The 14,845-nt window shown below is 28.7% G+C and overlaps 3 protein-coding genes across 5 annotated transcripts; 2 read left to right on the plus strand and 1 right to left on the minus strand.

The window, feature by feature from the left end:
* The first annotated feature begins 277 nt into the window (after positions 1-277).
* On the plus strand, positions 278-4,172 carry LOC126839631 (glucose dehydrogenase [FAD, quinone]-like). Its single transcript, XM_050575032.1, has 3 exons — positions 278-1,123; positions 1,910-2,225; positions 2,292-4,172. The coding sequence occupies exons 1-3, from the start codon at positions 365-367 to the stop codon at positions 2,975-2,977; spliced, it is 1,761 nt and encodes a 586-aa protein (XP_050430989.1). The 5' UTR covers positions 278-364; the 3' UTR covers positions 2,978-4,172.
* A 1,302-nt stretch (positions 4,173-5,474) lies between these two features.
* Positions 5,475-10,687, plus strand: LOC126839636 (uncharacterized). Of its 3 annotated transcripts, none has more exons than XM_050575050.1 (9): positions 5,486-5,610; positions 5,766-5,798; positions 6,439-6,507; positions 7,293-7,340; positions 7,898-7,918; positions 8,024-8,041; positions 8,980-9,003; positions 9,794-9,808; positions 10,290-10,669. In XM_050575050.1, the coding sequence occupies exons 1-9, from the start codon at positions 5,547-5,549 to the stop codon at positions 10,304-10,306; spliced, it is 309 nt and encodes a 102-aa protein (XP_050431007.1). In that variant the 5' UTR covers positions 5,486-5,546; the 3' UTR covers positions 10,307-10,669. The 3 variants fall into 3 exon arrangements, with proteins under 3 accessions (XP_050431016.1, XP_050431007.1, XP_050431002.1); XM_050575045.1 differs by having other exon boundaries at positions 5,494-5,610; positions 7,290-7,340; positions 10,290-10,657; XM_050575059.1 differs by lacking the exon at positions 6,439-6,507 and having other exon boundaries at positions 5,475-5,610; positions 7,290-7,340; positions 10,290-10,687.
* Positions 10,688-12,224: 1,537 nt separating this feature from the next.
* LOC126844315 (uncharacterized) lies at positions 12,225-13,577 on the minus strand. The gene is made up of 2 exons (XM_050582432.1): positions 13,442-13,577; positions 12,225-13,092 (listed from the first exon to the last, which is right to left on the minus strand). The coding sequence occupies exons 1-2, from the start codon at positions 13,484-13,486 to the stop codon at positions 12,433-12,435; spliced, it is 705 nt and encodes a 234-aa protein (XP_050438389.1). The 5' UTR covers positions 13,487-13,577; the 3' UTR covers positions 12,225-12,432.
* Positions 13,578-14,845: the final 1,268 nt, after the last annotated feature.

The following is a 14,845-nucleotide window of genomic DNA, read 5'->3' on the forward strand; positions in this document are numbered from 1 at the left end:
ATAACTACAAAATAAGATTTAATTCAGCATTGTTATGTATTTGAGTTTCAATCATCGTTGGACCCCTTCGAGGATCGCTATACGTTCTGTAATTGGTCGTCAATCACCTACAACAGCTATTGAGGCCTGGGCGCGGATTGTCTAGAAGCGAATAGATATTATTTATCGACCTAATTGAATCATACACTTAACTGTAAATAATTATACTAAGTAGGGATTACATATTACATTCACTAAGTACTGAATATACCCGTTATAAGTGGAAGAGGGAATGACCTAGAATATAATTGATATTCCTTGAGCTAAGAACACAGACAACAGTTGTTCTTGGCCCAGAGCATTGACTTGAACAATTTATTTCACCATGCACACCAATATTATAATTGTTATATTATTATCAACCACATATGTCGCTGAACCGATTTTTGTTGAATCGGATCTAAAAGACATTTTTCAATCACTCTACGGACAGTACCTTCAACAAGGAATACCTTTTAAAGAAAACACATATCAAGGCAATACACCCATACTGCGTGAGTATGATTTTATTGTTATAGGAGCAGGTCCGGGAGGAAGTGTCATTGCAAATCGTTTATCGGAAAATAACGACTCGTCAGTGTTAATATTGGAAGCTGGACAAGACGAATCTGTGTTCACGGATATTCCAGGTGCCGCCCCATACTTACAATCAACAGACTACAATTGGGGATACAGTGCCGAACCCACCGACAATGGATGTTTAGGTAGAGAAAACCAGCGTTGTTCGTTACCAAAAGGAAAAGGTTTAGGCGGCTCATCAATCATAAATTTTATGATGTATACAAGAGGGAGCAAAGAAGACTACGACAGCTATGCAGAACTTGGAATTACTGGTTGGTCTTACAAGGATGTATTGCCCTATTTCTTGAAAGCTGAAAACAACTCGATACCAGAGTATCAGAATTCAGAATTTCATTCAAACAAAGGGAATTTACATGTCGAAAGAATAAAATATCAAACGCCACTCGTTGACAAGTTTATAGAAGCGGGAGGCGAATTGGGATTGCGGGAAAATATAGACTACACGGTTGAACCAGAAAATGGAATATCACGTGTACAAGCTACAACAATAAATGGATACAGAGTAAATACAATTTGATTAGTTTAATTTATAAAAGCCTCACACCCTCTACACATATACATTTTTATGTCAAAATAACTCGGTCACTCAAATCGGTTTTATAGAGTAGATAGTTTAAGATTAAAACCACCTATTATCATAAGCTGGCAGATTTTAAAAGTTATAATTATAAACTAAGTTGAAACTGTTTAAAAGTATATAAAAAGTAAGGTTTCGTTTATTATATATTAGAAAACATTCAGTTTATCAAAAACCTGTCAATGTACAGCTCTCAGAAATATTATATTGTGCTAATTTGAGAATAAGTGTTTATGCTTTAAATGCTTCAAAACAGATTCTGTGTAGCTTTATTTAGGATGGAACATTTTTTAAGAATTCAGATTACTATGTATCTGATAAAAAAATGAATTATCCTTGAAAGAATACTTATTGTTGTACTAATAAATAATATAGGTACACTTCAGTTTGAGCTTTAAACTAAAATGTTGTGAACAATTTTGTATATTGAACTTTTAAAAACAGGAGTCCTAATAATAAAAAATACAAAGCCGACTTTTTTTAATTTTCTTATAGCAAGTAATTCGTCCCGGAAAGCGAATTGTTACGAAACCTCCTCCTTGGAGTAGGCGAGGATATCTCTAAATGAGCCTTATAAGCTATACAAAAAAATAATACATGGGAACCACCACAACTTTAGCTATCCTATAATATTAAAATAATATATTAGCTCAATATTGAGTTTTGACTAAATATTTAGTACTTGAGATAAATAATATGTTTTTTATGCAGATGAGTTCGGCTAAAGCATACATTCGTCCAGTGAATAACCGCCAGAACCTTCATGTTGCAATATTTTGCAGAGTGACCAAAATACTGATTGATCCCCAAACAAAAGAAGCTATTGGTGTAGAGTTTGTTAAAAAAGGAAAAACCAGGAAAGTATGGGCTAAAAAGGAAGTTATATTATCAGCTGGACCAATCAATTCACCTCAGTTGCTCATGCTGTCCGGAATTGGACCAAAAGAACATCTAGAAAAACATGGAATACCTGTGATCCAAGACCTACCAGTTGGCAAAAACTTAGAAGACCATTATGCAACAATCGGTAAAAAAACACATTATTTTTAAATAAAATTATATCAGTTTATTATAATACAAAACTATTATTTAGGTTTAAATTTTAAAATCAACAGAACAGGAGTAGCAATCAACGAGCAAGCTTTGTCAGATCGATTGGTATTCGACGATTGGTTTAATTTTGGCGAAGGTCCTTTAACTTTACCAGGGGGAGTAGAAGGTTTAGGTTATATAAAAACACCGGCTGGCAAGGAAGTTGAACTGATAATTCTATCTTTTTCACCGACTGGTGACACATTTAATATAGTACCCATGCTATTGTTGCCAGACGCACGTGGAGAAGTCACGTTAAAAGACAAAAATCCTGGTCACTGGCCAATTATACATTATGGATACTATCAAAACAAATCTGATTTGGATACATCTGTTTATAGTCTTAAGTACATAGTAAAGTTAGTAGAAGAAACTAAAGCTTTTGAAGATTTAGGTGCGACAGCAGACCCTGTTACCATATCAGAATGCGATAAGCTCCAGTTCAAATCAGATGGTTACTGGGCATGTTTCGCGAAGTACATGACAACTAGTGTACATCATCAATGTGGTACATGCAGGATGGGTGACGTTGTAAACAACAAATTACAAGTCATTGGAATCAAAGGACTAAGAGTAGTAGACTCTTCCATATTACCACACGTTCCGAGAGCACATCTTTACGCTCCGACTGTAATGGTTGGAGAAAAAGCAGCAGACCTAATAAAAAATGATTGGTCGCAAAACTAAACATTTTAAAACACGTATACACACCAAATAATTTGTATAATTTTAGAAACACGCAGAGTATTATTATTAATTAGTATTATATATTTTGTAGGTCATTAAAAATGTCGATATACTCAAATGGTGTATTTGTAACATCTATTAATTTTAGTACAAGCTTTTTTAATGTAAAAAAAGACCGATGTTTATTAAAAAAACCACAATTAATTAAAAACTACAATTAATTAAATTTAATGCGATTATTACTATTCCATAATCATCAACGATAACAGAAATTAAACCATCATCTAAAACACGAGTTTAGATTATTATCACTTGTCACAATCAATTAATTAATCGGATCAAATGAAACAATATTTTCTTAACTACACTGATATTTTTCAAATTTGAAATTATAATAATATTGTAATAATTAAATAATGGAAAAAATTAATTTAGTTCCAAACTTGTGTGGGATACTCTTTATGAATAATACAGTAAAAAAACCAAAAGAAATTAACCTTTTTACCTAAAAAGAATGGAATCTTTTTCATTATTAGTTTTTAAAATTTTCCTTAAAGTAGAGTGCAGATCGTATATAGAAGTTTTTTTTATATTTATTCTAACAGATTTTTTTTTTACAGACCAAAAATATTGTAATAACTTGAAAACCATATGAACATTACAATAAAACAAACAGTAGTATACACCTAAAGTAAACAATTTATATTCTAATAATATACTTCGGTAGTCAAAGCATGTGTACAAATAAGAACAACAACCGCACAAAACGTCTGCAAAACAGAACATAATGATATTATGTACTATTATATAATGTATGCTAGATATAATTTTACTGAAATCGTTTTTTATTTTGATAAATTAAACTTTTACTGTAATTAAACTTAATTTGCAGACATGAAATCAAAATACTATGAATTAACAATTTAAAAGAAGTATAATTGAATAATTTAGTAATAAAGAGTAGGACCAATATTCAAATACTATACATAAAATATTGTACTTAGTAGGTAGTTGTAAAAACAGTAATCATATAAAAATAAATTATCTATAATGTAAAGTGTATCTAATAAAATTTAGAAAATATTATACATGGGTCAAAACGCCAAATATGAACAAACGTTTAGACCTACCCCCGACGATAATTTTTAAATATTACACTGCATGTATGTTACGATTAAAGAAATGTTCTCAAGTTTGTTTTTGTTTTAGTCTTTACACCTATTTTTTATCGTCTCGTTTCTAATATCTTCGACCATCAAAAATAATGATTAAAATAAAGTTGTTTATGTAAAATAATTTCAGCTTTCTGAAAAAAATAAACTTTTTGCGTTATAGAAAATCATTGAAATTTAATTTGTAATGTAAAATGTGACTTTTTATTTTGCCTAAAACTTGAGAATTTTTTTCAAAAACCTGAGAGCGTTTAACATAAAATGTGGAAATTTCAAATTTGGATCTCCATAAAAATGGTCAGCAAAAAAAAAAAATAATACAAATGCATAAAAAAATAACAGTTAAATTTTGAAAAAAAAATATTAGAATAATTCTCAAATTTTGGGCCAAACGAAAAAACAACTTTTTAGATTATTAACTCAATTTAAAGACTTTCTATTGAGCGAAAAAAAATATTATTTTAAAAAAGCTTAGGTATAAGGAACTGATTTTTAATCATTTTTTTTTTAATGGCCGAAGATACTATTAAAAAGATAAAAAGAGGTGTCAAGACAAAAACTCAAAACACTTTTTACGACCATGACCAAAATAATCGAAGAAAAACCAAACAAACTTGAGAACATTTCTTTATTGGTAACATACATGCAATATAATTTTAAAAAAACCGTCGGTCCAAACGTTTGTTCATATTTGGCGTTTTAGCTCATATTTATATATCAGGTAGATTTATGTATTGTGCCAAGAACAATTGTAATGACAATTGGAAAGAAAGAAGAAAAGAAAAGGTGCCACGGATAGTAAATGATGTTTATGCTTCTATACTTAATTAGTTAAATACATGATTGGGTGAATGGCCCAAGTATTGCATTTTTTTGGGATTTCAATTAATTCTTTATTACTTGTATTTAAAAATAAAGCGTTTCTCGTTAAAGTAGTTTTAAAATTGATTTATAAAATTAACGGCCAGCGACCAAGTTCGAACCACGGCTCATGACGCCACTAGTATTTGACAATATTGTACCTACAGTCTAAATAAACACATTTATCTCTTCAAAACGTCTATATTATAATTATATTATTTTAAGTTGTTATTATATGTGTATTAGTTATTTACAATAATTTTGTATTTTTAATAGTATGCAATTGCGCTGTTTACCAAACTACGAACCTCTTCAAAAAATATGAATTTAGTCTAAATATTGCGTAGCTAATAATTATGATACACAAACAACAAGTGTTGTTTCGACTAAAGATTGGTTTAAAACAAATAAAGCACGTCATGTTGTTTGTTTTAAATAAAGAAAAATGTTTAATGGAGGATTTCAACATATATATATATATATAACACAAAATATGATGTTTCTTATTCATTCACCGTTCATACATCTGTAACATAATGTTTTCAAAAACGTTTATCAGACTGACTGTAGTGTCATTTTTTATTTTGGCAGCAACTATAGGTACTATATATTTTTGATTATCACAACATATTCTTTTAATTTAAATACATTCATATTGTTTAATTTATTGCTTATTTAATTATTATCATACTATACTCTTACAATTCCAATGGTGTGTATGATAAAATTAATTTTATGTTTTTTCTTTATTTTAGCCATAAACGGAAAACCTTCGGAAATAGTTCCAGGTAAGAGTTATTAATACATTTTATTTTAACCTCTACAAAATAGCAATCAACTTTCCTATATGTTTGTAAATGACAGTTTATTCATATACCGGGAGATTGGTTAACTATGGACCAGTCAAAAACTTAGAAGATATTAGACTTTTTTAATTATTTTTTTTTATAATATTATAATTATTAGTTGGGACCAATCAAATATATTTTCAAAAAATTTAACCCCATCCCTAATATGTTTTTTTTTAGTTTATAAGAAGTATAATATTGTTTCAACATATAAATTATATTAATTTAAAATGTATTTGTTATTTATTTTAAAAAATAACCTTTACGGGGTCGGGTCACTAATTTATTTTTATATTATAACATTTAAATAATAAATAAAAACAACTGCGTGTAGGTGTAAAATCAAGTTTATTTATTGTTCAATTAATGTATTAATAACTAATTTAATATTATCTTTGATTTGGTGCCTGAAGGAGAAGTGTTTTCATTATCTACCCTCAGATAAATTTGTATTAATACATTACGTTAAAACTAACAATGTGGCAATTCTAATGTTTAAATTAAGTTTTATGAGGTATTGTTAACCTATTTATTTGTTTATTACACTTAATTTTTTATAAATAACATTTACTGTACGCAGGAGAAAATGACCCTACAAAGCAAGCTTACCAACCCAGCCAGGCATGGGCCGCTAAACCAGATGAGATCGGTATGCATCTTGTTAGTATTAAATTTCATATAGACTTTTCAAATAATAAAAACGCTGCAATGTAAATTTCCATAATTATAATATAAATCGTATTGGATCCCTCAAGCAAATATTAACTTATGTTCTTACATTATTAAATAAACAATAAATATTCTAGCCTAGCCAACAAAACTCTAAAAAAAGATAATAAATTGAATTTATTTATGGTCTTATAATCAAAGAATAAAATAATTTAAAAAAAAAAAGTTATCTACAAATTTATTCTATATCTTCTTACAATATGGTTTTAAAATCCATATCTGGTTTGCCTAGTGCAATACATTTTTGTCATTCGTCAATATTTTTAACTGAACTTGATTAGTATTGAATGCCTTTGAAAAGTCCGTATACACCACATCTACTTCCAGCTTGGATTCGATAGCTTAGTAGACAAAAGTAGTGAAATCAATCGCACTATACCCAGGCAAAGTTGATGCAGTACAGTCCACTCAATTAACAATTAGTTTTCCCGAAAATGGTAGACCTGATATTGGGCGGTAGTTTAAGACATCAGTTATACTGCTCGATTTTAAATTATAATATACTTATATTAAAATAATAAATTTTAAAATATTTAAACGTATTTTGGCCAAATAAACAAACTGAAAATTATTGTCTGGTCAAAAAATAAAACATATATACATTTAAGCAAGTAGGTGTAAAATTAAGTATTTACCTCTTTTTTTTAGTTAATAAATAAGATGAGTATTTTTATCTTAATTTTGTATAAATGACATTTGCAGCAGGAAATGATCTACTCCGCCAGGCATGGACCATTAATAAATATGGGCCTGGTATGTATATTCTTTAGTATTATACGGATTTTTTGTATTTATATCTATTATTTTTGTAAGTATATCATTTCATATTGATTTTTCGATTATTAAAAATGTAAATTTCCATTATATATATATAATTCGTACGAGATTCCTGAAGCTGCTATTAATTTATGTTTCTTACATTATGTTTTTTTCTTCAATAATTCGTTATATTTATCCTAAATTTTATAATTTTTTTTATGAACAAATAATAAATGTTTTCTGAACATTTCTACTAGTCGATAAGAAGCTTTAGAACAATATTTTTCAGCTGGTATTAAAATATAAAAGTTTAGGCAAGCAGGAGAGGGGTAACGAGCAAATACTTGTCTCTGTGCGTATTACTTTGCCGCACAACCATTTCTGTCTAATAATTCCAAGAATAAATTTATTTTTAAAAAAAGTTTTCTATATCTTCTGAAAATATGGTTTTAAAACCCACATCATATTTGTATGTATAGTATGTGTAATACATTATTATATTAAGTTAAGTTATTTGTTTTTTTTTTTTTTATGACCACTGCAATCATTAGATGCAAATCGCTCTCTAAAATGTATGTACAAAATTACAAAAATATTATAGTTTATATATTTTAACCTTTTTTCCGTTTTACATTTTTTTTTTTGTATTTATCAAATTAACTTGTTTAACTATTTAGCTGCTTCGGACGATAGTGGTATGTACAAATGTAAATTACAACTTAGCTGTGTTCTAAATATTCAGTTAAATTATTAATTTAAGGGGAACAGAAAGCGTTTTTTTATTAAGGGGTAAAGGATAGGCAATATTTGACAAAAATTGATCTAGTAGCCATTTTTAATATGCCAACTAATTTTAAGGTGAAAAAATATTAAGCTTTTCTAGTTTTAATACTTTTAAAGTTATTCTTCTCCGAGTTTTGGTAGAAGTTTAATGAAAAATTACTGTCGTAAAAGTCATTTTCTGGTTCATCTTTCGTACGGTTTTCAATTTTTCTTTTTCTTATGTGAAACTTACAATATTTTCTAAAAGGCCGATTTTTGATTTAGCAATAAGAAAATTAGCTAGATTTGTTGTAAAAAAACTATTAAAAAAAAGGTAAAATATTAATTGAGGTTCCTAGAAAACAAGGGGTATAAGTGACATTCTTTAAATTAATAAAATGTCACTTATATCCCTTGTAATCTAGGCGCCTCAATACTTCTACCGTGAAAACAAAAATAAAAAATTGGTTTTTAAACCCCCCCCCCATGCTAAATTATATAACAACAATAAAATTGTAGAAATCTTTTTGGTAGACACTTCAGAAGGTGACTTATCGTTTTAGTCTTTATTAGTAAAAAAAATTACACTTTCCATTCCCCTAATATAATTGCTATGTAAGGAAAATACTAAAATTATTAGTATTTATTTATAGTATTATTATAAATGTGTGCATAAAATAAAATGTATAATTGTTATAAATATAATATAAACGAGGTTATCCATTTAACATGTAGAAGATTCGGTAATATGGGTTGTGATATTTTTTCTATTTCAATCCATTAATAATTAAATAACATTGATATAATATAATTATTCTATACAAATATACATGTATCTTTATGGTAATACTACATACGTATATAATTTTAGCTTCAAATGATGGTAAAAAATCAGGTAAGAGCTCATATTTTTAATTAAAAAACTTAACAATACTACATATTATGTATATCAATATGTGATAGTTATTTATTTTACTTATAATTTGAAACGACCTCATAATTTTATCTATAAAAATAACATCCGATTATGTACAATATTGCATGTTTAGTGATGGTAATGATATTTTTAATCGACCATAAGACTATTAGATAAAAGAAGAAGTTTTTGTAAAGAAAACTGTAGTTGGAAGACCATTTATGTAACTTATTCTATAAGTTGGGTCAGGTTAGGTAAGAATAAGTTTTTATGTCCTAGCAGGCCAAACGAATGATAAGAAGGTCTATTTATCTTTATATTCTCGAACAAAAATAAACAATTTTAGTTATTTTACAAAAGTACTATGTAAGGAAATCACTTTGTGTTTCTTTACGCACCCAAATGCTGAAAAATATTTTATTTGTATTCAATGAAATTTTCTGCTAAAATAACTAAACCGATTTTGACGGTTCTAAACGGAAAATTATCCCAAGTTTTCCTTAACTAGTTTAATGCTGGCGAGATTCACTTTTCTAAAATTCAAAATACCATATATGAGTTCTTTATTCATTTTTCGGTATTGGTTTTTATAAGGTAAACATTGAACTAAGTCAGACATGAAAAATTATTTAGTCGGGTATTATGTTATAGAAATTTAGGGTTATGACGTCTTCCTAAAAGCATGTCGAGGAATTATTTCGATGAAAAACAAATCTCTTTGTTTTATGACTGCCATTAGTTATTAAAAAAATATTTGTTTAAATTTCAGGTTGTTCAAACTGTAGTGAGTATAATAAAATTATTTTTTTTTTAATTTATTGTACTTTTATCAAATAAAATCATTTTATTTTTAAAACATATTAAAAGTTTCATAAACCATTATAGTTATAAAGTTTTAGAATGATTAACATTTTATATTGAACTACATAAAATGTCTGAGCATTTTCATTAAATTTAGTTAGGGATTTAGCTAAAAACGTTGAAACAATAAACCTGTTATCAAATGGACTGCGTTTCAGAAGAAATTGTGATAAGTATTCCATGATTTTAGTGATAATTGGATAATATATACAATATTTTTTAAATGTGTCGACTGTGGTAAAATACATGTAAAAACTCACAGAAGAGAAATTAAAACCCATAATTTCTACTTCTGTGGGGAATAGTTTATGTTGTGAATACGATTAACGAGTAGGTGTAGGTAAGCGCAGTCCATTGGTAATAGATGTATGATGGAAACCATATTGATATGATATTTTTTTTAGGCTGCACCATATTGTAAAAGAGGTCAGATGTGAGTAATTAGTATAATTAATATTTTTTTATGTTACAATTTTATATTTTTAAACTAAAGAATGCTGATCTGTAGTTTATCCTCACTTAATTTTAAAAATAATATTTTTACCACAAAATAATACATATTGTAATTGTCGACTAGGTATTTTATTAGTACCTTTCATATTTATATTACTTTTTAAGAGTCATAATTATTATCTTTTTACTGTAATACAACATAATATTTATATTATAAAAAATGTCTTATGAATTAACTGTAAAATATTAATTTTTAACATCTTTCTTATGTAATACATTTTTTAAGATTAAACTTGCTATTAAGTGTATTTACGCTCAACATTATAAAAAATGTCCTTGGTTATAATACTAAATTGGTAACATAATATAATATTTCTATACATATTATACAATATGAATTTAATTATGCTTTGATTTTTTGATTCCTGTTAATGTTCCAGCCAAAATTCTCATTTTACTATCTATAAAAATGTATTTTACAGTTAAGTAGGGTAGGAATTTGCTTATAATGTTTCCTAGTTGCAAACCGAATGGAAATAAAAAAATATAGGTATTATTCGTATTATGTATAGAAGACAGTGTTTGTTAAAAATTTTATTTCATATGACATATCTTTCAATAAGCGAGCATTAAAAAAGATATCGTAGACTATTTCAAATAATTTTGTTGATGAAAGATCATGTAAAACTAGAACTATCCAGTAGTATATCCAAGGGTATAACCACTTTATTGCTCAAAACATTATTTTCAGAAATACTAATTTGAAAGAGAAGCAAAGTGTGATAAATTGTGGCACCAAGGCTTCCTTTTTTATTTAAAATACACCTTCCCAACATATTGCTATTCGTTGTTTAAATTATTTTTAGAAGACGGACACTTTTTTATACTTCCATTTCGTTGGCTTAGTCATACCTTAAATAATTCTCATCCCAGCTGGAGTCCCTCAAGGCGCAGCCCCAATCCAGGGGCTAGAACTGTTTCTAAAAGAAACGGGGTTTGGAACCGGAATTGTTAAAGGTTTTGGCTCTCTGACATAAACTGTTAAAAATGATTAATCACTAATAAAATGGCAAATTTATGTTGAATTTTGTCCGAGTCTGGTCGTTGAAATTGTCAGGCGAAATATTATAATTAAAAATATTTTTAGTTATTTATTATTTATTGTTTTGTAATTTGTGGATAATACATCTGTCCTCTATTTACCTAACAATTATAAAGATGTGGTTTTTCCAACAATGGTACTCTAAACCTGATCATGTTTTATATTAATAAAAAATATTTGTTTGAAAATAACGAGTTATTTAAAATGCGCAAAATAATACCTAATTTATTTTTAATACATTTTTGTATAACTTCATGTATGTATCTAGTTATAAATTATATTTTAACCGCAGATATATTATAAACTTACCAGATGGCGACGACCATTTCCAAAGGTGTTTATGAGAGTATGTCCGTGGCAGCCATTTGCTCTTTCAGTAAGACCGTTGAAATCATGCCCAATGAAATTATCAGTAGAATTAGTCCTAGCGGTCGTGTCAGTTACGTTCAAAGTTCTAACACAGATTTTATAACCAATCATTACTTATCATTTTTAAATATTCCCATATGTAATTACGGCAGTATTCCATAGAGAATACATAACAAATATTATGTTTATTGTATTTGTTTTTCAACATAACACGATGAAGTTTTTTTTTTAAACGTCGTTGAAAGGGTGAAAGTCAATTAGGATTTTATTAAATGTTTTGCTTTATTAAAACGTAGCATAGTAATTAACTGTTGACGAGTTATAGTCATTTTTTTTTTTTGTATTCCGTAAATCGTTTACCAAGTAATTTTAATCTTCAACTATAAGAAATAATCGGATAAAAAAAATAAATCAATAACAATCGTCAAATAGTGTATATTTTTATTTCTTGAACTATGTCATACATAATACACAAAAAAAAATATATATATTTAATAAGTAAGTAGAGTCAAATTGAAGCATACTGTTTACACGAATGGATGGATGAGAGTTATTAACAACCTCCAATCGGTTACAATTTCACTGGTGTTTGACCCAGAGGTGGTATGATTTCTCCTGTGCTATCACAACAAGTCGATTTCAATCAAAGAAGAATCGACACTCAACAAAGAAGACGACGACGACGACGACCGAGATTTGACAAATGCGGTGAAATCGTCACAAACCGTGTCCGTCAGTCGTGTGTTGTTCCTGTAAAATTTGTACAAGGCTGCTCTATAATTGATCTCCAATGTCTTGTCGAGCCCGTCGTTTTTTTTCCATGCTATGTACAGGTCCAACAAAGACAGCATGTCATTTTGCCGGAAGAATTCGACGACTAATTCATATGAATCGCACTTTTCAAACAAGTAGAAAACGTCGTCGCCCAAAGAGGTGTATACGATATCGAATTGGACAGTATCGTCGCCATAGAGATCCCTCTGGTGTCTGTTGATAAAGTCTTGAATGCCATTGCAGTCCGTCACAACTTGACCTGGGTTCTGTCCGTAGAACCCGTATAGAGCACTCAAGTACTTATCTTTAGACAGTTCGTCGCCGTTGTTCATGTACGCCTCGTACAGTGATACGATTTCGGTCATTCCCCTATACCGGAAAAATTCAAGGATTTGCACTTTATCGAAAGTCTCGAAGAAGATGAAAATATCGACGTTGTCTGGTGTGTAGACCGCCGGTGGTACTTCACATTTACAAGTAGCCGGGCACGATGACGCTAAAGTAAACGCCTGTGGGCAACCAACAAACAATATTAATAACAAAATATGACTCTTACATTTACACTTCAACTGAATGGATTCAATTAACAAAACAATGCAACTCCAACGCCATTTGCAAAGTTAAATTCAGTAAACAAATATCGGATAAATTTAAAACAATTCCAACTGGACTCAGACAGGGTGATGCGCTATTAACGACCCTCTTAACACCGCACTTGAAAAAGACTCTCAATCTGTTTTATTTTGTCAATAGATATTAATCCTTTAAAATCCACACAACATTTATCTTGTCACTCTCGCTCAGATAATATGTTATAATATGGTTATTAACAAACCGAGAAATATATTTTTAACTTACAGTTACTGCTAGGGCCGCAATGAAGAAACAAGCTTTTGCAGACATTATTTTGATGAACGCCAGCCAATATTATACTTATAATATGTTCCAAAAAACTGATGATTCCAAAAAGAATACCGTTGGCTTTTATACGATTTCGAATTTGTCAATGTCCCAAATCCATCAAGAGCTTTATTTTAATAACGTTTTATTTAGAAAAGCCTATATAGTGTTTACTAATGTGACATAAAAACTCCCATTAATAAGTCGATTATCTGGTCATCAATATTTTTCAAAATGTGTTTGAAAATATGAAAATGTTTAACAAAGGCAAATAGACCAACATTTAATAGTATCCGTATTTTTCCACTTTGTACACCAACATACGCTATTGTAAATATATAATATTTACAAAACAAATGTACGTTTGTTTTGTATCACGTTTATTATAATATGACGCATCCAACTATGATTTTGTGTAAGTATAACACGATAACATGACAAAATCACAAATGTATACAAGAACAAATCATTAAAGTTCTAATTAAGTCCCATTCACGTTCTTGTTAGTACTTGTTCTGAGCGATCTGGCTGCCATGAGAAAATAATAAAAATTTCAACTCCACACGCAGAATCGAAAACGAAAATCAAATTATCGTCTCAACTGTTACTTTGTTGGAGTTGAGAAAAAAATCTGCAGCAGTTACCCAACATCACTTTAGGATTGTTTTTTTTAGCAAAACCGTTGTAGATACTTTGTGCGTGTATTTCATTTTTTACTATAATTTTTAATTTTTAGATATAGATGACCAAATATATTTGAGCGGTCCGAATACAAATTTAGTTAAATGCTCATTCGCCACGAAATTGGTCAAAAACAGACCAACAGACATAATTTTAGGAGGTAACTTGTTTTTCTACTTAAAACATTTTTATTCTTAAAAGCAATGGTGTTGATAAGGTGTTTGTGGGTTCTCCAAAACCAATGACAAATAGGTACAATATTCTACATGTTATTTTCACAGACTCTGCACATTTTAATTATTTACACATCGAATTTGAGTTTACAGTTTTGTTAGTTTATTTTTTTTTTTTTTGCTTAATGTATTTACTACACATATTTCAAAATTATATTTGAGGTGTCAATAAAATGACAGAAAGGTGTACACACACAATTCCCGAGTTAAATACACAAAATTGGAAAGCAAATTAACGAGCGCGTTATGTTTGTTAATATAGTAAAATGTTTTTATCAATATTTTTTAAAACTGTCACAGGTCTGATCTTTGATCTACTGATCTAATCATATTTAGAAATAATGTTGATTTATGAAAAAATATAGCCTAATTAAACGTGCTGAAAAGCATTACCATAGGTTAAGAATTATAAGTGCTAAAACTACTATCTCCAGAAAGCCCTAATTAC

The sequence above is a fragment of the Adelges cooleyi genome, unplaced genomic scaffold, assembly GCF_023614345.1.
Source record: "Adelges cooleyi isolate 19-005CV unplaced genomic scaffold, UGA_ACOO_1.1 ACOO_flye_CR_arks_rails_tigmint_CR_PRNA_108, whole genome shotgun sequence".
In the NCBI taxonomy this organism is placed as follows: Eukaryota; Metazoa; Arthropoda; class Insecta; order Hemiptera; family Adelgidae; genus Adelges; species Adelges cooleyi.

What these genes read in the sequence shown, in the direction of transcription:
- LOC126839631 (XM_050575032.1), top strand. Translation starts at nt 365, where the DNA reads ATGCACACCAATATTATAATTGTTATATTATTATCAACCACATATGTC. An exon ending in CAACAATAAATGGATACAGA is followed by an intron (nt 1,124 to 1,909) that starts GTAAATACAATT and finishes TTTTTTATGCAG; the next exon opens with ATGAGTTCGGCTAAAGCATA. An exon ending in AGACCATTATGCAACAATCG is followed by an intron (nt 2,226 to 2,291) that starts GTAAAAAAACAC and finishes ACTATTATTTAG; the next exon opens with GTTTAAATTTTAAAATCAAC.
- LOC126844315 (XM_050582432.1), bottom strand. Translation starts at nt 13,486, where the DNA reads ATGTCTGCAAAAGCTTGTTTCTTCATTGCGGCCCTAGCAGTAACT. An exon ending in TTGCGGCCCTAGCAGTAACT is followed by an intron (nt 13,093 to 13,441) that starts GTAAGTTAAAAA and finishes GGTTGCCCACAG; the next exon opens with GCGTTTACTTTAGCGTCATC.
- LOC126839636 (XM_050575045.1), top strand. Translation starts at nt 5,547, where the DNA reads ATGTTTTCAAAAACGTTTATCAGACTGACTGTAGTGTCATTTTTTATT. An exon ending in ACCTTCGGAAATAGTTCCAG is followed by an intron (nt 5,799 to 6,438) that starts GTAAGAGTTATT and finishes TACTGTACGCAG; the next exon opens with GAGAAAATGACCCTACAAAG. An exon ending in CATTAATAAATATGGGCCTG is followed by an intron (nt 7,341 to 7,897) that starts GTATGTATATTC and finishes TGCAATCATTAG; the next exon opens with ATGCAAATCGCTCTCTAAAA.